Below are 27,024 nucleotides of genomic sequence, written 5' to 3' on the forward strand. Positions count from 1 at the left end.
TTAGACTCGAGACAAAGCATCCGCGATTATGTTATTTTTACCCGAAATATGCTCTATTTTCAAAGGGTAAGGCTGCAAGAGGTGACTCCAACGAAACAATCGCTGGTTCTTATCCCTGAATTTGTCCAAAAAAGAAAGCGGGTTGTGGTCAGTGTATACTTGTACATCCCCAACACCGCTAGTGACATAAACCTCAAAGTGTTGAACAGCAAGCACCAAACCCAAAGTTTCCTTCTCAACCGTCGAGTATTTTCTTTGGTACCCATTAAGCTTGCGTGAGAAATAACCGACAGGCTTGTCTACCTTATTGTCATCGGCCTGAAACAGTACCGCTCCTACTCCTATGTCGCTCGCGTCAATGGCCAACTTGAAAGGCTTGCTAAAATCCGGTGCTGCAAGCACAGGATCCCGAGTAAGGATGGCCTTTAAGCAGTCAAATGCTTGCTGGCAGCGCTCAGACCAAACAAACCTAACCCCTTTCTTCAACAGGTCTGTCAGAGGCACTGCTATGGAGCTGAAATTAGGCACAAACCTTCGATAGAAGCCACACATGCCTAGAAAGCGCAGAATCTCGCGTCTGCCAGTCGGACGTGGGAAAGCTAAAATAGCTTCAACTTTAGCATCTCTAGGCGCAACAACACCATGACCTACAATGTGTCCCAAATACGTTACCCTGGCCTTCATGAATTCACTCTTTTGGATATTTAGTACCAGGTTAGCTTTGACCAGTCTCTCAAAGAGATTGCGCAACTGTGATAGATGAGACTCCCAAGTGTCGCTGAAGATGATAATATCATCGATATACACTACGCAGTTCTCAATACCTCTTGTGACTTCATTCATCAATCTCTGAAATGTGGCAGGGGCATTTTTAAGACCAAAGGGCATTACCTTACATTGATAGAACCCATCCGGGGTGGCAAATGCAGAAATTTCCTTCGCTCTGTCTGTCAATGGCACCTGCCAATAACCCTTTAATAGATCTATCTTACTGACACACTTCGCGTTTCCTACTCTGTCAATGCAATCCTCCAGTCTGGGAAGTGGGTAGCAGTCAGTCTTTGTTACATTATTGACTTTGCGATAGTCGATACAGAATCTCTGACTACCGTCAGGTTTAGGTACAAGGACAATAGGCGAGCTCCAGGAACTTTTACTAGGTTCTATGATATCATTATTGAGCATCATTTGAACTTCCGCCCGAACTTGGTCTCTTTTAGTGGGATTTAAGCGATATGGATGCTGTTTGATAGGGTCAACATCCCCTACATCCACATCATGCACAGCCAATGATGTCCTCCCTGGGACGTCAGAGCTAAGACTAGGAAAGTCACCGATCAAATCAATAATATCACGTCTACGACCCTCAGGGAGATAATCCAAGACTTCATCCAAGTCCCTAACTGTCTCAGAATTAGAAAGTTTAGGAGGTATGGCTTCCTTGAGGTCACTATGCCCACACGCACCTTTACCACAGGGCTTCGACCCCTCTGTATCCTCCTCAAGCGCCGTAACAGCTACATCAGACATGGTAGCCACCACCACTGGTGCACTTGACTCACGCTCGTAGTATCTCTTAAGCATGTTGATGTGGCATACTCTCCGACATTTTCGCCTATCTGGTGTGCTCACCACATAGTTTACACTGTTCAACTGCTTAATGACAACATAAGGGCCACTGAACCTTGCTTTCAGAGGTTCCCCCGGAATAGGTAAGAGTACCAACACCTTGTCACCCGGCGAAAAACTTCGAACCTTGGCTTTCCGATCAGCTCTGACCTTCATGTCTTTCTGTGAAATCCTTAAGTGTTCCCTTGCCAGGTCACATGCCTTTGAAAGTCTACCCCTGAAGTTAGATACATACTCCAAGATATTGCACTCTTCAGGTCCTGCTTCCTCTAAGAGCTTCTCCTTGACCAACTTAAGGGGGCCCCGAACCTCGTGTCCAAACACAAGCTCAAAAGGCGTGTAGGTGGTAGACTCGTTCGGAGCATCTCTGATAGCAAATAACAAGAAAGGAATACCCTTATCCCAATCATCTGGAAAATCTGCACAGTATGCTTTGATCATCGTCTTCAAAGTCTGATGAAACCTCTCGATTGCACCTTGTGATTGTGGGTGATAAGCTGTGGATCTGAGGTGGTGAACACCCAATTCAGACATGACCTGCTTGAAAACACCAGACATAAAATTGGATCCTTGATCCGACTGTATCTCCTTCGGAAGGCCATATCTCGTAAAAAAGTGCAACAATGCATCTAAAACCGTCCTCGCTGTAATCGTCCTTAAAGGTACTGCTTCAGGGAACCTGGAGGACACATCCATGATTGTCAAAAGATATTTACACCCTGACTTGGTTCGAGGCAATGGGCCGACACAGTCTACCAACACTCTACTGAAAGGTTCACCTAACGCCGGAATGGGGATCAAAGGTGCGGGCTTCAAAGAAGGTTGGGGCTTCCCCACCATCTGACAAGTGTGGCAAGACCTGCAAAATTCCGACACATCTTTATGTAAGCCGGGCCAAAAGAAATGCTTGGTAACTTTAGACCGGGTCTTCCTGGTGCCTAGATGACCGCCTACCGGAATTTCATGTGCCATCCTCAGAACCTCCTGCCGATAAGACTGAGGCAAAACAATCTGGTGAAGTATCGACCATTCCTCTGTGGCTGGTCTTGACGGAGGCCTCCACTTCCTCATCAGGACCTCGGATTTTATGTAGAAACACTGTGGGCTATCTTGAGCTTCCTCCTCAGAAATTGCCACTGCAAACAACCGCTGAAGTGAAGGGTCACCGTTTTGAGCCTTGATCAGAGATGACCGACAATACCTCTCACCATTAGACTCTGTCTCGTCCGCCCTCCTCTCCAAATCCTGGAAGAACGTTTCCGCCAACAAGACCTCCGAATTATCACTCAACTCCACCGACTCAGCATCATCTCTCTTAGACCTACGAAGTTGCGACCTTGTTACTGCACATGCAGGAAATATGCCAGGGAAGTCATCCTGCAATTGCTCAGTCTCGGCTCCAGAAACAGGATCATCAGACACTATAGGCGAACCTCTAACTCTCTCACCGGCTAAGTCATTGCCCATTAACATATGCACGCCCTCCATTGGCAGACTAGAAACTACACCAATTGAAACCAACCCAGAAACAATATCACTCTCTAGGAATACCTTGTACAGTGGCACCGAGATATAGCCTTCCCCAATGCCCCTTACAAGCGCATATAGCCCTGTCCAACTATCCTCAGGCAAATGTGCGACATCTGCAACTAACAGGCTTTGCAACGACCCAGTATCCCGAAGGATAACAACTGGCCTAGATTCGCCATCAGAGTGAGACACAGTACCATGAGACAGAAAACTGCGAAAACCATCAGTCGCCCCTTCTACTGAATCATCAACAGACTTAGTCAAACGACATTTATCTCCTCGGTCTACTTCTCTACCAACCTGCTCTGTTGTACTCGGTTTGATGAACATCACTTCCTTCTTGTCATGTTTATCATATGCTAACCTCCAACATTTTGATTCTGTATGTCCTTTCTTTGAACAATACGTGCATTGCAATTTAGATTTACCCCGCGCACCCTGCGGATCACCTGCTTTGCTTTCATGCTGGGACTGAGAGTTCATATCTGACCTAACATTTGACCTGGGTAGCGACCCTTCCTTGACACTCTCAAATTTAGGGCCCACTTTATTCTTGTGCAACAGTTCATACTCATCAGATACTACAGCAGCCCTATGCAGCTGGGTAATCCCTTGCTCCTCAACATGTAGTCTAGTCTGAGTAGGCAAAGAACCCTTGAAATCCTCTAAGATCATTGCTTCCCTAAGAGACTCATAATCAGATTTGATTTTCAAAGCACCGACCCAGCGATCAAAATACATCGTCTTTTCTCTTACAAGCTCAACGTATGTTTGATCTGACTTTTTCCTAGCCTCCCGAAACTGCCGCCTATAAGCCTCAGGTACTAATTCATATGCAGATAAAATAACTGCCTTCACTGACTCATAATTTTCCGATTCTTTTTCAGACAAAGACGAAAATACCTCTTGGGCCTTACCAACAAGAGCAGTCTGAATAAGCAGCGTCCAAAATTGCTTAGGCCAATCTAACCTCCTAGCTAACTTCTCAAAAGCCAAAAAGAAAGCATCAATTTCATCCTCGCAAAATTTTGGCACCAGTCTTGATTCTTTAGCCAAATCAAACCGAGTATACTTCAGACTAGATTCCATTTCCAACTTCTTTATGTCTAATTGCTTGGCTTCAACTTTTAGTCTCTCTTTCTCTAATTCTAGTTTCGCTAACTCAACATCAATATTGCCGTTGCCTTTGCGATCTACTGACTCGAGTCCAAAATGGTCAGATAAAATGTCAACCTCTGGGTAGAAAGGTTAATCAGTTCAGCTAATAGTCAAGATAATTAACTTTCATCTCGAATCAAAATCATATAGGGTTGAAAAGAAAAGAACGACTAAGTTTCGCCCGATAAAATAAAAGACGTCACCTTTCACTTTTTTACAGTTCATCCCATTCCATCCCAATCCTTTTTCGAAAACCATGGAAACAGTCCGTTAGCCTTGTTCCGAAGAGCACAATATTAATTCTAACTACATGATATAATAAAATATTGAAATAAACTTAACCTTAATACGATACTATCAAGTTTATTCGTAACAGTATCAAAGCATGAACTATAATTCTTTTTTTATACCTGATTATGGAATCATCTTCTGTATTTTGTTTAATACATGTATAATTTTTAACTGTTTTTAAAGGAAAGTTAATAAATTACGAGGTATCTTCCTATGTACCCTGAACTATAAAATTGTTATCATTCTTTGTTGACTGTGCAATGAATATTATTCAGGTCTCAATTGGCAATGCGTGCCACTTATGGCATATCACACCTTGAGAGGTTTTGCATGCAAACCACATCGATATAAAAAGAATGAGAATTATTTTATTCATTTTCATGTTAATGTGTAGGCCTTATTTAAGTTGCTTCAATGAATAGTAGCAATTTTCAAAAGGTTTGGGAGGCTTGTTATACATATTAGATTGTTGCATAGAAAAGATTTCTGATAACAAATGTGGCATTTTTAAAAAGAAACCAACACAGAAAAAACAAGAAAAAAAAATCACAAGGTCAATATACATGTATGTAGGAATCATATTCTTAATTTTATTCATTTCATCACTGTGCAAGAATGCACAAAATATGATACAATGTAAAAAAAAATTTTTTTTCGAAATTCATTAAATGATTACCATTTCAAGTACATGTACATCACCTTAAGAATACACACAATTTGCTAATACGAATTAAGATAACAATTTTCACTTTTAAGATCTATTGCACTAATTTGACTTAATAATACATGTAGACATATTTGCATGTTTTTCTTCACATGTATTTGTTAACCCTAAAACCGCTGACTTTTTATTTTGAAGTCTTTGGGTCTTGAAGACCCCAAATTGCTCTAAAACATGATTTTGTGTACAAAGTCAATGTAAATTGAATTTTCTCAACTTATAAAGATATGATTATTTTCATTATGCCTCCAAAGATTCTGCTATATGGCAAAAAAAGAAAAAAAAATAAACTCTATTTTCAAACCAGGATTTGTTTCATTTGCAATTGTTAGCAAAGTATGATTTACACATAAATTAGCATAATCAATTCATATAAACAAAAATCTTGTTATTTCTGGAAATTAACCAAACAGCCATGTAGATTGCATCCCAAACTATTACTCTGCAAATTATCATGGCTTTCGTGCTTTCGGTGGCCAAGATCTTAAGGGGGGGAGGTCATATAACACCTAAAAAAAGCCCAGTCTGTAGGGTTGAATTAAAGTTATGATTAATGGCGAAGTGGTTCCAACTCTCACCTTACATGTATAATCTGAGGATTGTTGGTTTGATACTGATTTCAAGTATTTCCATCAACAAGAAAGTTTTCCACATTGGGAAAAAAATTCTACAGGGACCTGGGGCGATTTTGCCAAAAGTGCTTAGAGTCCTAGAAAATCTGCATTCATTGCTATGTTAAAGCTGAATATCAAATGTGGCAGATTCAGGCAGTAGGTTGCGTAAAGAAGCCCCTTAAAAATATATTTTTTGCCTGATGAACTGCATTCTACCCTGATATAAGGCGATTGCCATGGGTTCCCAGTGGGTTCATTTCTAGAATGCCCTTATTGGGTGGCTCTGGGATGATCAGGGTAGTAGTATCACGCATGAATAGGCCTTGTATTATTTTGCTAAAATATAATTTTACACCAATAAAATGGATGGCGCATCATTATGATAGAGAACTTGTGACGTCAGAAGTCTTCACAATATACCATGTCATATCTCTCATTCAGGGAAAGTATTACACAGAGACTCGGCAATTTTTGCCCCCTAAATGACCAAAAGAGCCCTGGAAAAAATTTTGAAAGCCACAAAAAAATCTCAATTTACTTTACATATTTACGCAGTAAGTTGTCAGAAGTAACTGAGTTTTTTTTTTGGGGGGGGGGCTGCTGTTATTGGAATGTGTTCTTAAAAAGAACATTCGTTCAAATAAAAGTGTGGGATGATGAGCATTATCTTTATATACATGTACATATTCATTTAGATAGTATTCTGCTCTAAAAAATAAATCAATGGATATATAATAATATATCTATAAAGTAGAATGTCCGTGATCAACCTAGATTTGGAATCTTCATCAAGCTAATATCAAACAGAATTCTCATTGGCAAGACTTGATTTCACTCAAATATATAACAAAGGATGGCTGATAAAAATACATCAGACTAGAAATGTCACTAAGAACAACTAATCAATATCTGTATGGCCCAGGGTGACCAGACGTCCCGTATTTTGCTTCTTTGTCCCAGCGTCCCGACAAACCCTTCCCAGGACGCCTATTTGTCCCGTATTTCAGAATATTGAACAAAATGTATTTATAGTGACGAATTTTTATCAAATCAACCGAAAGATGATGTTCTGCGGTGATTTTCCTGCTAATCCAATACATCGCAAACGAACTGGCCTCCTGCCATTGTGTGGCAGGCTACTAGCTAGGCATGTATGTAGGATCGGAGCAGATTCTCCCCCACCAAACATGCCAAAATAATCACAAAATCGGCAGGAAATTTGTATAATTATATTATGGGTTCTCAGATTACTGATTTGGAGATTTAATCGGAGAAACAAGTTATTGAGTTTTCATAACTAGATCTAGTTGTTTCAACTTTCGTTTTTGAGTCTTGTTGTGTATGATGCAGCGATGTTTCATCTAATTTTTAAGTAAAAAAAATTACTTTGAAATTTTATTCATTTCTAAAACATGTTTTTATTTTAAAAATATATTTGAAAAAGACTAAATATCATTATGATTTTTGTTAGATGATTTGATTTTTTTTTGTTTGCTTGAAGTTTGAACTTTTTTCTTCATCCTATCCTTTCTGCTTGCCCGTTGATGTTCCATCTATCTTTATTTCCTATTTGTCTTTCCTGATCCTTTCCCTCTCTCTGTTCATTTTTCTTTCTTTCCTCCTTTTTCTTACCCGTCTTCTTTATCAAATTCCCCCTTTTTTATTTCCTTCATTCTTTCTTTCTTCAAACTTTCCTCTCCTTTTTCTTTTAATTCTTTCTCTTCTTCCATTATGTTTTCATTCCATCCTCACTTCATTCTTCCTCCCTCTCTTTCCTCCTTTCTTTCTTTCATTCTTTATTTTATTTTTCCTTCTAATCCTCTCCCTTATTCTTTCTTTTTTTAAAAGAACGAAGAAAAAAATTTTCTTTCCTTCAGTCTTTCTTTCCTCATCCTTTTTCTTACTTTCTTTTTTTTCTCTCTTTCTTTTCTTTATTTTGTCTTTCACAAATGTATTCTTTTTCCATTCCTTTCTTTTCCTTTCTTTCTGTATTCAATTCAAAGAATGACGGAAACTTTTTTCTCTCTTTTATTCTTTCTTTCATCCTTTTATTCTAACTTTCTTATATTCTTTTTTTAATATTTTTTCCTTCACTTTCATCTTAATTTTTTCTTTCTTTCCTCTCAATTCATCTCTTTTCTTTCGTCTTTTCTTTCTCTCCTTCATTCTTTCGTTTACCCTCCCTTCCAATTCTTCATAATTTTTCACAGGTGTAACACTGTGTAGCCTTCTTTGTTGATCTTTTTTGTCGATTGTCCCGTATTTCATTTGTGGAAATCTGGTCACCCTGGTATGGCCTACTTGAAAGATGAAAACTGCATTTTCTCTGATTTTAATCGCATAGATGTAAAGTTAACCAGAACAATGAAGTATTAAACCAACATCAAAAAATATGTGTTGTGTGCATCTTAAATTCAGAACTAACTGACCCGAGTGCCAAGTCTTGCAAGCATTTGATAAAAACTAAGGAACTACGCATACACATATTTCATTCTGCAAGTTTTGCAACTGACCGACTGACCACCCAGACATCAAACCATAGAGCTGAGTTGTCCTATATACCCATCTTAAATCCTTGTTTGCTGGGGGTATAGTGAATTATGAGAGTGACCTGAAAGACATTCATTTTCAAGTCTTAGTAATGAATGCAATATTTTCATACACTTGTCAACTGTGTCCAACATACTGTAAGTTTACAATCTAAAAATGCAGGTTTAAACTTCTTCCTGTCCTTAACTTTTAGGTCTGAAAGTTCAATACACAAATGGAATGATACATTCAAATTTATTTATCTGAATTCATTTTCCTTATCTTTTTTCAAATTGCTTATCTCATTTTTTTTTCCTTTAATTCAATCAATGACCAGGCTACAGATTTCTAGATAAGGCATTTCAATTTTGAATATCAACATCAGTTGCTTTCCTTTTGGATATCATTGCATTACTAATGACATTCGTGATTTCTCCCTGATTTTTTTTAAAATCCAGATTGTAAAATTTATAAATTTCATTTTAAGTTCCATCATGGTTGAGAGGATAACACCACCATTAAGAAATCTTCATAATTAATATTAATACTTCCGGTCATCTGAGTATCCCTCTGCCTGAAAGCAGCGGTCAAGCTGTTTAGAACAGCACACGTCTTGATGTAAGTGTCCAGTCCGATCTGCTTATGGTGGACATTGTCGTATTTGTTGACAACCATCTGGCTGAATGCCGGTGATAGACGGTAACCCATCTGATTAAGGGCTGTGTTTGGAAGATAGAAACAAGGGGGAAGTATTACATGTATATGATGTCATACAACTTTAGAGATTTCATTTTCCCCAACTACCTTGTGAATATTGTGTAATCAATTAAAATGCCTCCTAATGAGTGTTTGTATCGAAAAAAAGATACAACAATACTGATCCACTGAGAAGTATTTGGTCATCAAGGCTTGAAAGAGAAGAGAATGAAGCTGGACAATATTGATTGAATTAGTGTAGATGGGCTGTGGTATTCCTTGTACGTGTAGTTACTGTTTATACCAGACAGTCTATACAATCACCTGCCTTCCATTAATTATTTCATTGATCCAGTGTGAAAATTGAACAATACATTATCCTGCATTCAATTGTGTTCCTTTCACAGATTACATGCAACTTTAATCATTATTTACTTGCTCCAACCCATCAATTAGAAGGGTCTTTGTGACATCCAGTTATTGATTATTCTATTTGTGAATATTAACAAATATCCAGGTAGCATCATCAAATCATTATAATAATACAACATAGCATTTCAATACCACTATCTTTACGTCAAACCCTCGTTGCAGAATTCGCCACACCAGCTAATGGTTTTGCTGAGGTGCTATACCCCAATAACAAAAACCTTATTGAAGGAACCAAGATATTTCTTTCCCAAGCCCTATCAACCCTGAATCGCCCGATAATCCCTCTTGTGACGTTAAACCATAAACAACAGCTGTGATATTACGTACATATAAGAGCAGCTCTGCCTGTAGTAGGCCCTTTTGAATTAAATTATTGTATTTGATATTTAATCAAGTTTTCAAAGGCATATTGTATTTTGAAATTCAATGTTAATGTGTTTTCAATTTCGAAAACAAAGAAAATCAGCCCAGAAAAAAAAGGAAGAATAAAAACAATTGCATGTGCTGGTGAGCCCACAGAGTTTGATTGAATCGTTACGCTGCATATACAATATTAAAAAGAAGGAAAGAAGGAAGGGAGGGAGGGAGAAAGAAAAAAAGAAGTCGAAGGGAGGGAGAAAGAGAGATATGAGCCAAGGAAAGAAAAAAGTAAGAAAGAATAACATTCAAAGAAATAATATGTAAATAAGGAAAAGAGGAAACACAAAAACGTAAACGGAGATAGGGAGAGAGACAGAAAGAGAGAGGATCCATGATAGTTCATTTCCAAGCGCTATCACCATAGTGCTGTATCGCAGATAATCCCTCGTATCAGGCAAGCTGAGGGTAGACCATAAACAACAGCTTATACTACATAAGAGCAACTCTGCCTGTAGTAGGCCTTTCGGAATTAAATTATTTTATTTGATATTTAATCAAATTTTCAACAGCACACCGGTATTGTATATTGAAATCCAATGTTATTCTGTTTTTCTTTTCGGGATCTGGAGGATAATCCTTCTGTCACTGACTTTCAACAGATTAAACTGTGTTTCAAATATTCAATGCTATAAGACATCAAACACAAGCCCAAAGTGTGTACATGTACCTCTTTAAAATTTTGTTTGAAAATCAGCTGAGTTTTACAAGGTCTGTGACAGCCATTATTAATTAAAATCCACGGTTCTGTCGCAAGAATCTTGTTATTGTGAGTTTATAATTCACGGTAGCGAACTAGCCATTATTGTAGCCTTGATTTCCATTGGCTGCTGAGGTAATTGCAATTGATGACATCATGGCAGCGTTTCCATTTTATTTTAATGTAATTAAAATAAAATGGGACCCTGTACATGTATAACATGCAGTAAAGTCGCACAGCCACAAATAGAAAGAAATATTCCAGAATTGTTTGAAATAATCGAGCTGTCTTGAATTCGCTATATAATAACACAATACATCTTTAATATAATATTATACATGTACATTCAATTTGAGATGAGAAAACAAGGGTATAGAAATCCCATATTCTCCAATTATGACAGGAATGTTCCTAAAGTGTATAGCATACTGGGAGAGTTTAAGACGGAGGTGCTTCATAAGCTGTTCGAAAGTTATGAGTGAGTTCACGAACTGGTGATCCTTTCTTAGAAGCTTAATCAACACCCAGGAGAATTTTTTTTACCAGAAGAAAGAATCACCAGTTGTTTGTAAAATTGCTCATAATTTACGAACGCTTTTGTTAAACCCCCACCACAGATGGTTTGATTGAACAGCCCGCATACCTGTGTTGAGTTCACTAGCATCAATTCCCCCAGACCTGTCTCTGTCAAAGCCATCAAAGACCTGCTTCCATTGCTGAATATAATTCCACAGTTGGGAGAACTCGCTGGCATCTATTGTGCCACTTTTATCTTTATCAAACATTCCTGTTAAATACAAAGTGAAATAAAAACTATATAAGAGTGAATATTATAAAGATAAGTGGTGAAGTGAGGGAAGGAAGGGAATTATTACATCAGAAAAGTATAAATTAAAAAAACATACTAAATAGGTTCATTATTGCGGATTGAAATAATCGCTAGAGGGTATTTATTTGTCTCGCAATCTACTATGGTCAACATGGAAATTTGTGATCACTCTCGCAAAAAGTGTTCACTGGCTTTCTACGAAATTCGTGATCACTCTCGCAAGAAGTATTCACTAGCTTACAAGTTCACGAGCTTTCGAGTGCCGCTGCAACTCTTTATCAAGTGACGAAAATTATCTGAAATCGTACTCTATTTATACTAATTTTCAGGACCGTACGCACGAACGCGAGAACAATAGGTGGGCACTGATCCATTGTGTGATTGGTCAGGCATTTCACCAACCGGTGCGTCGGAGTGCGGTGCAGCCGGTAATCCGTATATGCAAATAAGCCGGGGGTATATGCAAATACCCCGTGGGTCGGCAATATGCAAATGAGACCAAAATTGGCGGGCTCACTAGTTTCCCGTGGGCGGGGGTTGACCAGCTGAGCGGTCCCTCGTTCGGGGCCGGGAACGATCGGGTCGGCGTGCACTGCCAGGTAAGGGGGTATTGTGCTGTCAGATGGTTTGAGACAAATGAATACCCTCTAGCGATTAAAAAAAACATATTAACACCCCTACATGTATATATTTTAATGTGAATTTTCTTGAATTTCACAGACCAATGGATTCTTGCCCCAAAACAACTTCAATAGCTTCAATAGTGTGTCTATTCATGGCAGTGAAGAGGATTGAATTTGAACAACAATCAAGGACTTCCACATCTCTTATGAAATCACAGAAAAATAATCTGTACATGTTCTGTACATTCATTGTATGATGCAGTAACTGCATTCAATGTCAAATCTGCCAATTCAGTTGCTTTATGACACTACACTAATACTATGAGTGTAGTGTCATAAGAAACGTACTAGACTAGAAAACTTCACACAAATGAGATTATTTCACCTTACAATTGCACAAAAAAAGTACTCACCAATCATGTATTTGCAGGTGGCCTCATCAAACTTTGACCAGTTAGAGTTGGTGAGGGCCTGCTGGAGTTCCTTGGAATCGATCTTGCCAGTGTTGTCCTGGTCTACTGCCACAAACCAAGAGTAGATGTCAGGGTTCATTCCAGGGGGCATGCCCTGTGGCTGGCCAGGGGCTGGTGGTGCACCTGCTGCTCCGTAACCTGCATAATAAATACATGTATTTGGTGGTGGTGATTTGGTGTTGATCTTTTATGTGATTGCTATTAGCATGACTGCTTGTAAGCAAGCACCCAAAATACTGATGACTTAAGGTCCTCTCCGAAGGACCTGGTAATGAGGATTTAAGTGCCTTACCAAAGGGTTCTAGTGCATCAAGTGAAAATAGAACTCAAGTCACCAGGCTACGCAATCCCCGCCCTACTGACTGAGCTACATTACGAAGACCTACAGGAATTTTAATCATCTATGAATGCATCAGTTGTGAATTGATAATCTCCTTATAAGAATAATATGTGAAATGCAGAAGTCATTGACATCTTTCTTGCTGTTCAAAAGTTTGGCTTGTAAAGATGTGTAATATAAGCTTGACTATTTCACATATTTCTGAGAAAAAACAAAATTAAAATAAAACTAGGAATTTCATTTCATTGAATTCTCTGCATACTGCCCTAGGTCCATGAAGCACCTTTTCTGTGCATGTAATATTTATGCAACTATAATCAAAACCACTTGCACAATGAACAAAAGAAATTGGGGGTCAGGGGTGGCATATGGGACAAAATTTCTAGTGAGCAAGAAAAGGTTTACCCTTTTTACAGCCTACTGAATCAGAAAATTGGAAACTGTCAATACCATATTCCAAAAATATCTCTGCATCATTGACAAGCAGTCCATGTCAATCATTAACTTTGATCAAATATACTCGGACATAATGCTTTTGCTGGCACGTAATTATGGGGACTCGTATCCTGAGTCAACATCCAAATAGGTTTGCCAAAGCTCATTTCCATATTCAGAGATGGAAATGAATTATGAAGTAATTTAAACTAACAAATTTAATTTCCTTTAAAAATGAAATGGAGTGTTAAAATCACAATACTTAAATATGTGTACTGTATACTATTAAAAACATGTAGCATGATGAACTACATGAGTATACTGATGAGATTGGATGAATAACATGTATCATTTGAATCAGATAAAATTAATGAACAATATACATGTAGTGATGAATGAAAATACACAAAGATCTTTAGTACATATAGGGGAGAGTGGGGGTAGATAAGGCCACCTTTTTCATTTTTCCAATGCATTTTTAATGCATAGCAGTAGAATCACAATAGATGTCTAATACAAGGTCTACAGTATACTACATGTAGTCGATATGACAGTCTCATAGGCTCAATACACCAACCTAGAAATGTTCTTTCCGATGAAGTTTTTTTCTTGATTCGTGTTCCTATGGGGTCCTAGAACAAATTCAGCTTGGTTGCCCAAAATTGCCGTTTGGGCAATTATGCTAATTTGCATAAATCCAAAATGGCCGCCAGATGCCATCTTGATAACCTAACTTTTGAACCCCTTTCCACAAAATGATGAGTAATGACTCGTTTTAGGGGTTTAGAGGTGTGTAGAACCGATTTCTGTAATCATTTTTGCAATACAAGGTCATCTTCCATGTCTTCAGGTCAAATCCGAGATGGCCGCCAGATGCCATCTTGAAAACTTGTTAACTTTTGATCCCCTTGCCCCATAATGACGGGTAATACCTCTATTTAGGGGTTTTGTGGTGTGCAGAATCTATTTCTGCTGTCTATTTTGGAATATAATGTCATCTTCAGGTCAAATCAAAGATGGCCGCCATATGACGCCACCTTGAAATATAAACTTTTGAACCCTTTGCCCTAGAATCATGAATAATTCATGAGTCATTTGGTATGTTGATTCAATTTATGCTTTAATTTTCCATAAGGGATAACCTTCAGATCAAATCCAAGATCGCTGCCAACCGCCATCTTAAAAAAATACTTTCCAAGGCTTTTGCGTGTTAGAACTAATTACAATGCATGTAAAGTGATTTCAGTAAGAATACTCATTTCTTTTATTAATTCTCAAGTTTTGGTCCCAGAATCCATCTTTTCGTGAGTTATTTGGTATGTCGAATCCATTTCTGTTAATAATTTTGCAATATAGGATCATCTCCAGGTGAAAATCATCCAACATGGCCACTAAACGCCATATTAAGAAAAAAAACTATTTCCAGAGACTACATGTATTGCACCTTGAATAAGTACTCTCCATAATAATAGGTTACTATAATGTATGGGAGCTCATGTGAGGGGATTTCAGTGAGAATGCTTCATTTCTTTTAATCACTCCATTTTAGTTTGAGGTCAAGTCATGTCTAAGATAGATGGTTGATAGATTTCGTCATTAACTGCTTACTTTAGAATGAAGGTTTGGGCTATGATTTCAGGAGTTCTGATCCTTTTTTTTTTATTTCTGTCCAACCATACTTTTCCAGTGAAATGGCTTTAAAATATTATTTGAATTAAAAAGTGATTTCTCCGTATTTTTTTCAAAAAAAATAGTTAACTTATCAACTTCCTTTATATCGCACTTTTCCTTTTGACAAGAGCCATTGCCTTGGTCAGCATTTAGCCTCCTTCAACCTTGAAGAAGTACTCTCCCTAAAAGCGTACACGCTGTCCTGGAGAGGGTTCTGCTGTGTCAGGTGCTGCCAGTGCTTCAGGTGATGTGATGATCCTGTGGTGGTATTCTTGGTGCACTATATACATGTACATGTACAGTGTGCTAGGTGTAGTGTGCGGGTGGTGCATGTGTGTACCTCTTACAGCATCTTAAGGGGAGGGGGAGGCAACATTTGCTGAATGATAGGCAATGTTGCTCCCCGGAAGCCAGCTATAGAGGTCAGCGTTTGGGAGAGTATACAGATGGTTCTTGGGAACATACTGTACATGTAGCAGTTCAGTTCACTCTACAAAAAGCCTGGGTGTACATGTACTTGAGCTGATGTCCAGTGTGTTGTGAACGTTGTAGATGAGAATTGCTGCTTAACTTTATCTGATGTGGCATGTTTATGTTAACAAAATTTTGTAGAACATCTCACATTCGCTAAGAAGTAAGGCGTCTGTGTTGGAGAGTATCCCAGTGAAGAGTTGACAACATCGATGTTACACTGGATTCCCTGCTATAGCCGTGAAGGACAAGCCTAGCACCCTGATGCTTAATGTTCTCAATAATGTTAACATCTTTCTGTATGTGAGGATTCCATGCACATGAAGCATATTCAAGTTGAGGTCTGACAAGTTGCTTGTACGCAATGTCTCTCACTTTCACATTTACCCAATGCTCGACATATGATTCCAAGAGTACGAGCAGCTTTGGAAGATATCTTCTGTGCATGGGAGTTCCAACTCAGGTTGTCTGTGATGGTCACACCGAGTTATCTACAGGAGGTTGCCATTCTATAGAGTCCTGCAGAAGATAGGCTCCCCCAAAGACTGTTCCATTGTCAGGATTGTTCTCATTCAAGAAGTGGGAGTACAAGACCTACATGTACATGTATAACAGCTGCCTGTCCTGTGCATGTAATGGGTTTGGATTACCCATCATGAAACCTTGGCGAATCCCTTCTTGGATTCGCCAAAGAAAGGTGAGCTGTGTGATTGGTCTCACCCCCATCAGTAGATCACACCTCCGTTATAAAGACTGCTGCAAACATGACATAAAACTTGTCAGCATAGACACTTACACTTCTGAAAATGTAGATGATAGTCGCCATTCTATGGAGAGCTACTAGGTACAGGTGGTCAAGACGTCAGAAAATAATCGGAATGCTAAATTGGCAGACCAAAGACCTAGGAAGAAGGCTATAAGGCAGCATCTCTATAGAAACGTGTCTCAGCACCATCCATCAATGAGTATTCTTTATACTGAAATCCCTTTTAAACGTATAAGCTTCGGAAAGTATTTTTCTCAAGATGGCGGTTGGCAGCCATCTTGGATTTGATCTGAAGGTTATCCTTTATGGAAAATTAAAGCATAAATTTAATCAACATACCAAATGACTCATGAATAGAGTTATTATTCATGAATCTGGCACAAAGGGTTCAAAAGTTGATATTTCAAGATGGCGTCATATGGCGGCCCTCTTAGATTTGACCTCAAGATGACATTATATTCCGAAATAGACAGCAGAAATGGATTCTGCACACCCCAAAACCCCTAAACAGAGGTATTACTCGTCATTCTGGGGCAAGGGGATCAAAAGTTAAGTTTTCAAGATGGCATCTGGCGGCCATCTTGGATTTGACCTGAAGATGACCTTGTATTGCAAAAATGATTACATAAATCGGTTCTAAACATCTCTAAACCCCTAAAACGAGTCATTACTCATCATTTTGTGGAAAGGGGTTCAAAAGTTAGGTTTTCAAGATAGCATCTGGCGGCCATTTTGGATTTATGCAAATTAGCAAAATTGCCCAAACGGCAACTTTGGGCAACCAAGCTGAATTTGTTCTAGGACCCCATTGGAACACGAATCAAGAAAAAAACTTCATCGGAAAGAACATTTCTAGGTTCGGAAGATGTCAAATCGACTATACCTGGGCAGGTCCAAGCTATTTTACTTGTGACGTACGGGACATTTAGAGGCTTTGAAGTTGTGTAACATAAAAAATAAATGCATAACAGAGAATCTTTTATGGATTTTGGAAGGCTAGACATGCCCTCTTTATTCACTAAAAAAAAATAGTGATCTACAATTCCATTATAAACGATGTAATATTTTAATTAATATGCCCTGTGACGTACGGGACCAGACAAAAGCTGATTTTTTTTTGAAAAAAAGTTTGTCATTAAAACTCTGTGAATTGGAATAAGCTGGAAATCTCTCATTTTCATGTTTTCATCTCGTATCTTATCAAGTTTCATTCACCATGAATGAAATGATAGAACTCATTGATGTTATTATGTAATAGCTCAAACTATAAACATACGCGCTGTGACGTACGGGACATGTGACGTACGGAACATTTGTCCATGTGTAAAACGAATGGGGAAAGTGAAATTTCATTAAAATTGATAATTAACTTGATGTAAACCAAAGTAAGTTCAGTTTTACATGGATAATCATAATTGATATATATCTATTTAATAACATACACTGAAAAAAAAACATAGCAAACACTTTATGACCTTCTGAATATTATGAAAGATGTCCTGCAAATAATTCCATTTGTTACACGAATGGGGAAAATGAAATTTCATCAAAATTTATAATTAATTGGAGAGCATGATCGGTTAAGGGTTAGCATTAAGGTAAAAAAAAATTAAGGTACTTCTATCAAATTTGCTTTTAGAATAATCTTTGATATCTCAGGTTTCAAAAAACTTAGTTTCATGAAGATTGATGATTCCCAAAGTAGCGGAATAGTCCATTTTATTCATGGGGTGCTGCTACCTCTCATCACGGACGGACATTTGTACTAAAATTAAATTCACTCTAGTTTTATTGTCTCACCTGCGAAGCAGAGTGAGACTATAGGCGCCGCTTTTCCGACGGCGGCGGCGACGGCGTCAACATCAAATCTTAACCTGAGGTTAAGTTTTTGAAATGACATCATAACTTAGAAAGTATATGGACCTAGTTCATGAAACTTGGCCATAAGGTTAATCAAGTATTACTGAACATCCTATTAGACTTTCATGTCACATGACCAAGGTCAAAGGTCATTTAGGGTCAATGAACTTAGACCATGTTGGAGGAATCAACATCGAAATCTTAACCTGAGGTTAAGTTTTTGAAATGTCATCATAACTTAGAAAATATATAGACCTAGTTCATGAAACTTGGACATAAGATTAATCAAGTATCACTGAACATCCTGCATGAGTTTCACGTCACATGACCAAGGTCAAAGGTCATTTAGGGTCAATGAACTTTGGCCGAATCGGGGATATCTGTTGAATTCCCATCATAACTTTGAAAGTTTATGGATCTGATTCATGAAACTTGGACATAATAGTAATCAAGCATCACTGAATATTTTGTGCGAGTTTCAGGTCTCATGATTAAGGTCAAAGGTCATTTAGGGTCAATGAACTTTGGCCGAATCAGGGGTATCTGTTGAATTACCATCATAACTTTGAAAGTTTATTAGTCTAGTTCATTAAACTTGGACATATGAGTAATCAAATATCACTGAACATCCTGTGCGCGTTTCAGGTCACATGACCAAGGTCAAAGGTCAATGAACTTTGGCCGAAGTGGGTGTATCTGTTGAATTACCATCATAACTTTGAAAGTTTATGGATCTGATTCATGAAACTTGTACATAAGAGTAATCAAGTATCACTGAACATCCTGTGCGAGTTTCAGGTCACATGATCAAGGTCAAAGGTCATGTAAGGTCAATGAACTTTGGCTATGTTGGGGGTTTTTGTTGAATAACCATCATATCTCTGTAAGTTTATTGGTCTCGTTCATAAAAAGTGGACATAAGAGTAACCATGTATCACTGAACATCTTGTGTGAGTTAGATTAGTATTCAAAGTCAGCACTGCTGCTATATTGAACCGCGTGATGCAGGTGAGACGGCCAGAGGCATTCCACTTGTTGTTTTTAAAGTTACTCTAATTTGGTTTGGATGTTCTTGCACTCTGAACATTACTCTATTATCAGACATAATATAGTAGAAAAAAAAATATTGGGAAGTAATTTTTGTTGGTAGGTGTTAACATTTCCATTTTGAAACTTCCATCCGTGATGGAAAAAAAGATGAAAAGTTTTTTTATTCTTTATCAGAATAGAAATGAAAAATAAAAAGGTGTAGAGGTATCTCTCTAAACACAGTACATCATTTTATTTGGACATAGCTGAAATCCATACATTTTATCCATATCATAAACTCAATCAAAAATGATCACGGACGGACATTAATTTCATCACGGATGGACAAAGTTAATTCACTCTAGTTTTATTGTTTTCAAAGTTACTCCAATTTTTTTTAATAGTCTTGCACTCTGAACATCAATCTATTATTAAACACAAATTAGTAGGAAAAAAATATGGGAAGTAAACTTTCCTTGTGGATGTTAACATTTCCGTCCATCCGTAATGAAATTAATGTCCATCCGTGATCATTTTTATTAGGATAATATATATGGATTCAGCTTTTTATTCTTTATCAGAATAGAAACAGAAATAAAAGTGTGTAGAAATATTTCACTGGACACTGTACATCATATTATTTGAACATAGCTAAAATCCATACATTTTATGCATAGATCACGGACGGACCTTAATATCATCACGGACGGACAAGTGAAATATTGTGGAAAGATTCATGCAAATGAAAAACTTCGCTGAGCAGATTATGAATTTAATTTTCGCTTCTAATTGCAGTGAAAAGTGGCTCTGAGAATTATTCAGAATTCAAATGGAATAAACATTTAACTCTTCACAATTTTTTGTGATATCTTTGTTTGGCTGTTATTCGGGCTATATTGTTCTCAGGAAAAATTGTCAAACATTATTGGAATGCACAAAAAAGCAGGAAATAAAATATGGCAAGAACAAGTCCAAAGCTGTAGATTTCATCAATTCAAGCTTGCAGAAAGTGATGGAGAAGAAAGTACATGTAGAATGCATAATCTGATAAGTAGAAATCAATTTTTCTATTCACAAACCTACATGTATGGATTTACAATGCTTATAACAGAACATGACATCACAGTCTTGAGGCTTGTGAAAATTACATGAATACCTTTTTTCGAAGTCCATTTTGGAGCTAATTTTAAGCAAATCGCTTATCTGGTAAACTGTGAAAATGCATAAAGCTTGCACTGCAGTGTTTAGAAGTTTTATAAACTTTGGATTGGTATATCAATTTCAATTTTGGATTCGGTCACGGCCTAAATACACGAGGGCTGTTGATATAATGGGGTGTCTCCACTTTGATATGTGCAAAAGATTGATTTAAAGAGAGCCCCTGACAAGTGTTGATCCAACAAACTAGCATAAGGATCAGAGACCTGTTGATCTTTTCGATTTAGTTTTTGGACCTTAAAAAACATCTTTGCTATTGGAAAATTAATGCCTTAAAATCATCATGATCATAAAAATATTTGTATCAACATGATTATTGATCAACTAGTTGTTGATTACTAGTATTCTACAATTTAAACAGACAATATTCTTTACATTTGATTTTGACAAGAACTGTGTTTAGAGCAATCATATGTCAAGGTTATACTGTGCGTCTAGCATAGAAAACAAGTTGCTACGTCTTAAATCAAGTTGCAGCATCTTGATCAAAGTTGTAGCAACTTGATTGTGCAACTACATGTAATACTGTTTAATAATATTAAAATATGTACAAATCATCAATACAATAGCATTTGTTCCCCCAAAAAAGTATTAAGAACTTGTTACAGGGTACATGTACTTCCAATGTATTTTGTTTGTGTCCGTCCATGATGTCCGTCCGTGATGGAAAATATTTGCAATTTTCTCAGAAGTTTGATATTGGTTAAGAATTCAATATGCTGAACATACATGTAGAAGCTAACATACCCGAGTATTAGTTGCATTTACAATTATTGGTCCATGTTAAGCTGTTTAGATAGAAAAAATAAAAATGTACAAAAATTCTAAAAACCACATTTCTATCCACGCTCTGGATGTAAACCAAAGTAAGTAAATTTTACATGGATTATTTTGATTGATATACATGTATTTCTATAGTATATGATTAAACAAAACATTAGTAAACTTTATAAGCTGATAATTATAAAAGATTTAATTAATAACTTAATTAATCAATAATAATTAATGTTATTCATTACAAATCATAACTTTAATATCAGCCTTTTACCAATATTCAACCACTGATATAATATTATTTATCCCAATTTACAATATCTTTGCTCCTTATTGAAAAATAACCCTAAATAGAATTACATAGAAATCCTATGGTGTGTCCCGTACGTCACAAAGCTTAATTAGCTGATATAATTAAACATGAAATTAATTCAGTTAATTCAATTTAATTTTTGGATGTACAGGTGGTCGCATTTCATAAGTTGGGTATGCAAAAAGGGTGGCGTATGAACAATTTTCCACACGGTGCCATGGATAAATTGTTGCTGCATCACAGCATCTTGACCAAATTTATTGAGTAATATCTCATTTTGAAGCTAGAACTATAGGCTAAATATATTACTATGAATTAAATCAATAAAATATCAGGAACAAAAACTGTAGCACATTAAGTTTGAAGTAACAGGGGTGGTGGAGCCGGTGGATGCGGAGCCGGTGGATGTGGTAAATGATAAAATATTAATTAAACCTAATTAACAACTTACTATAATATGTAATATGACTGTTATCCTCATATTTCTGGGCGTTTTAAAGCAGGGAACAACTAAATGTCATAAAAATTTGACAATTTTGAAAATATGCAGCAATGGAATACATGTGTATGTCAGCTCTGATCTGCAACCTAATCAATTAGTAAACCGGAGAGATTTGGTTAATTATCTAATTTGTAATCTTAATTTTTAGTACAAATGTTGTGTATCATTGCAACAAACATTTCTACCCATGATATTGTCATTTTGCCAAGCATATAAATACAGTGACAGGTATTTTGGGGGCAAAAATGTGAAATTAAATACTGTTAATTAATTAGTATAATTAATATGCATATAATAATAGATAATTATTTGATTTTTGGTACAGATTTAATTATTGATGTTAAAGATTATAACTGAAAAATACTAGGGTGATCCAACACTGCATATGGGCAAGTCCAAGAAAAGGTCACCCTAGAAGGCAAAATTTCATCTTTAATTTAAGAAGTTACCTTTGGTGGGGTAAGAAAGCCCAAATGTTGAATTTTAAACTTTCATTAAGAAAAATTTGATAATATGCATATTTGTGCTAATTTGGGGCACCTAATTTGCATAATTGGTGAAATGGGCTTTACGTATGGGACAATTATAAAAACTCATAGAAAATAAAAACGAAATTTGTGAGATTTAGTCATAGGTGGGACATGGACCCCCTAGCATCTTATTACCTTTTTGGGGAAAAGAAGTGATGTCATCTAATTAATTATGCAAATTAGGTCTTGTCCAAGGACGGAATGTCCCATACGTAACATTTTGAGGTCGTTTTGTTACGTTATTTCTCATAATACAATACTTGTATTGTTGCATCTCTGGGAAGTTCTAATTTATAAAGTATGAAAATGTTATACCCCAAAAAGTTTCAAAAATAGAGTTTAATTTTTAATTAAAAGTTAATTAAAAAATTGTTACGTATGGGACCATGTTACGTATGGGACATTTACACACAATGTCAATGGGGAGATTTGTGTACAAAGTGAATGGAGAAAAACAAATTTCAAGAGTGCTCTAAAAAGTGATTATTTACCTTTTCTTTAGTTTTTAAAGACTGATTTGTTATGAATACTGATTAATGAAAAGAATTGAAGCGAAAGAATTGTGAAAATGGAAAATATGAATAAAATAAAAAACATTAGAAATACATAAGAAATTCATGAAACCATGAAAAACAAGGAAAAAAATGTTGAAATGGCTAATTTCCTTTTCAGTCATATCAAATATGTCTCAATGGAACATTTTAAAAGACAGAAACTCTTTTATTTCCATATTTTAAATTTTTTAAATTTTTTTAATTATGGGGGAAATTGTGTACATTCTCTATGGGGACAAAATGTCCCATACGTAACTGTCCCATACGTAACATGTCATTAATTTGTTTAATTAGAGTCTGTAATTAGAGGGATTTGGCTTATGACATGAAACTTGCCTTAGATATACTAGAGTATTGTGACTTCTATCACACTGAGTTACAAGTTGTCAAATGAAATACTTTCAGAGAATTCTCAACTTGTAAAAATTGTTTTAAAAATTGTCTTTTTTCTGCGTCCCATACGTAACGGCCCATCTTTTCTCTCTAAAAGGTCAAGGTCGAGGTCATATGCCACCATTTTTTCCATGATTATTCTTCTCCTAGATGTCTACCATCATGAGGGTATTCAATATAATCAAAGTCAATTTACACTATTTTGCAGGTCATTGAAGCCTCTGAAATGTCCCCTACGTAACGCGCGCAAATTCTTGGACTTGCCCATTAACTTTTGACACCATTTTATGTGCAGCAGGTCCAATTTGAGAAAAACACATTTCAAAATTCACATTTACATTGACGTCTATGTAATAATTAGCTGTTAATTAGTCATTTTAAGGAAAAATAAAGGTATTCGAGACTTAAATTTTTTTCATTATCTAGAGAATGGTAATAGCTATAACATATCAAAAAATAAAATTTTTGACCATTTTTACCCTGTTCGTGCAATTGGACCACCTTATGACATGCGACCAGTAATATAAATTAGAACACTCCAAAGTGTGAAGAAAACTGTTCAACTTTTTCTTATTTAGAATCTAAAAAACAGATGCTAAATTGTGACATACGGGACACTGCCTGTTGGACGCCAGATACATGTAATTAACTTCACTAATTAATTTTCAAAATCATTTTCTTTCTCAAATTTTTGCATGAACTTAGCACAACAAGTCCCCACAGAAATATTTTCAAATACATAATTTGCATTATCTGCAGATCAAAAAATGGGATGTCCCGTACGTCACGCTAATTAATGATTTCTTGAAATCGTGACCTTGGCATTCATTAACTTATGTTTTCAGAAGAAAAAAATATAGGGCAAAAAACTTCGGAGTATAAGCTTTAAAATGACATACAATATGTTAGATTTTGGCAAAGATTTAATTTTGGCCATAGAGGGGACAATAGCTTGGACCTGCCCACCTACATTGTCCAATGGAAATACATGTAGGAGATCTAATCAATCTCATGTTTGCATATTAATGAGCATTAACTACTGTTGTCAAGGGGGGGGGGCCTTACTTGCCCCATCAAAGTGAGGCAAATGAGGCCCCTTGATTAAAAACTATTTTGTGTAGCTACATTCAAAGTAAATAGTTTAGTTGGTTTGGTACAATCACTGAACATTGTAGTACGGTAACAATCACATGATATTTAATTATTTTCCCAAAGGACCCCATTTAAGGATCTATAATCAATCCTCTCCAATATTATTTTTGAAAATGATTGTCGGATTGAGTTTTCAATGTCATACATGTAGAACTGTTTCTACATGTTCTATTGGAAATTAACACTTTTAGTGTACATAAACAAACTGTGGATACATGTATGTCTACACTGCATATTTTACTGTTTTTATAAGTAAACCATACAGTTTTAATGACGTTTTAATCCAGAGGGCCTCATTTGCCCCATCAGGCATGTAAAGTTTATAGGTTTCCAGTTGGAAAAAGGGAGGAAAAGTGGTGAATCTTACTACAGTACTGGCGTGTACCATAATGCCTATAGTACAATTTAAGTAAACCAAGATAAAATTTGATACACATTATGAGGTGGGTACACTACTCTCCTCTTTAAAGTGGCAATGCTATTTTCAAAAATTTGTAATGCAGTGCTGCTAAATTTGTAATGCAGTGCTGCTAAGTTTGTGCTCCTCCTGGACATGTTCATTGTGCTATGTCTATGAAACATTGTTTATGCTCAAGATATGTGCATAGGAACTGTCTCAAATACCACACAAACAGCTATCCCAGGTAAACTTGAGCAGAGAGCCAAAACATATAGGTGCTCTTATTTACCCTTTGGCCTCAATTACCCCACTCTCCCCTATATTGATCAATTTTGTTTTTTTATTTTCATTTATTTTTATCTTTTTTTTGGGGGGGGGTGCTGCTCCCTCACATTCACAAATATATTTTTCAGGGCTTCAGGCTATAGGCAACACCCCCCACAATTTTTTCCCAATAATTGTGTACAAAACAAATGAAATATCAACCTAATTGTGATTTTTTTTACATGGTCAGCATTCCCTCCCCCCCCCCTCCTCAAAACCACTCTGCGGCACCCGAGTTCTGTGTATGTACACATATATCTCCATAGTGAAACCATGATTTTATTACATACATACTGTACATGTATGTGAATCCATGACACATGCTCCGGCGACGATTGCTCCGGTGAGGCGGTGACAAATGCTCCACAAAATGCGACATTTGCTCCTCGACATTTGCTCCGCCGACATTTGCTCCGCCGACATTTGCTATGCCGATATTTGCTCCGCCGACAGCTGCTCCAGCGACAGTTGCTCCGCCGAAAATTGCTCCGCCGACAGTTACTCCGCCGACAGTTGCTCCACCGACAATTGCTCCACATTTAGCGACAAATGCTTCCCGAACGACACTTGCTCCGGCGACAATTGCTCCGCCAATATTTGCTCCGCATGTAGGGACAGTTGCTCCGCCGAAATTTGCTCCGCATGAAGGGACTAATGCTCCGCTGATAATAGCTCCGCCGAAAATTCCATCCACCGAAAAATTATTGTTTTTTTTTGTAAAACTAACAATGCTTCTTCTCCAAAGCTGTATGGTAATTATCATTATTCTATATATTTTTAACATTCATAATTGAATTGCTCAGCGGAAAGAAATAGTTTGGCTCAAATTCAATTTCCCATCAGCGCTTTTATCTCGATTATTTCTCCCTTTCTTTCCTTGAAAACCACCTTCTCCCCCGTCCCTCTCTCCTGTTTTATTTTTTTCTCTCTCTCTCTGCATTCTTTGTAACTTCTGTTCCTATTTCTTTTACAACCTCTCCCTTCTTCTCCTATCTCTTTCTTCTCGCTCTAATGCTATTTTGTTCTGTTTTCACTGTTTATTCTTCTAACTTTTTCCTACCCTCTCTAATGTAATTGAAAATTAATAAAGTTTTACAATCTTGTTAGAACGGTGATTCCTGTCACTTTCACTTCATTATCTTTTATTTTTTCCCTTCAATTACGTGCATTGTGAAAACAACTCTCGTCTTAAAGGACATGTCCACCACAAAAAAAGTTGATTTGGATAAAAAGAGAAAAATCACACAAGCGTAACACTAAAAATTTCTTCGAAATCGGATGTAAAATAAGAAAGTTATATTTTTAAGTTTCACTTAATTTCACAAAATAGTTATATGCACATCCTGGTCGGTATGCAAATGATAGAACTGATGACATCACTCACTCACTATTTCTTTCGTATTTTATTATAAGAAATATACAATATTCAAATTTTCTCCTCATTTTCCTGTGAAAAAGTTTTATTTCCCCCTGAATATGTGAAATTATAATTGTTTAACATTTCTTTGAAGGGGTAGTCCTTGTAGTCACTTCTTAGCTTTATTCTTATAAATCAACATAAATATATGATATCATAATCCTTATTTGCAATCGCGAGCGCGAACAATTCTTTTTGATTTTATGTGTTTTGTCCTAAAATTTGAACATTCT

General features: G+C 36.7%; 2 protein-coding genes across 2 annotated transcripts in view; both read right to left on the minus strand.

Moving 5' to 3' along the window:
• LOC121430866 lies at positions 1–8,509 on the minus strand. Its single transcript, XM_041628292.1, has 2 exons — positions 8,506–8,509; positions 1–4,394 (listed from the first exon to the last, which is right to left on the minus strand). Exons 1-2 carry the CDS (start codon positions 8,507–8,509, stop codon positions 1–3), a joined length of 4,398 nt encoding a protein of 1,465 aa, XP_041484226.1.
• The window catches only part of LOC121415604 (peflin-like), a 25,462-nt gene continuing 6,657 nt past the window's right edge, over positions 8,220–27,024 (minus strand). The window contains exons 3-5 of the mRNA XM_041608885.1: positions 12,583–12,780; positions 11,361–11,504; positions 8,220–9,191 (exon numbers count right to left, since the gene is read on the minus strand). Coding sequence (XP_041464819.1) covers positions 8,965–9,191; positions 11,361–11,504; positions 12,583–12,780 — 569 coding nt within the window. The 3' untranslated portion in view covers positions 8,220–8,964. The remainder of the gene's footprint in view (positions 9,192–11,360; positions 11,505–12,582; positions 12,781–27,024) is intronic.

Source organism: Lytechinus variegatus, chromosome 1 (genome assembly GCF_018143015.1).
Source record: "Lytechinus variegatus isolate NC3 chromosome 1, Lvar_3.0, whole genome shotgun sequence".
NCBI classification, from domain to species: Eukaryota; Metazoa; Echinodermata; class Echinoidea; order Temnopleuroida; family Toxopneustidae; genus Lytechinus; species Lytechinus variegatus.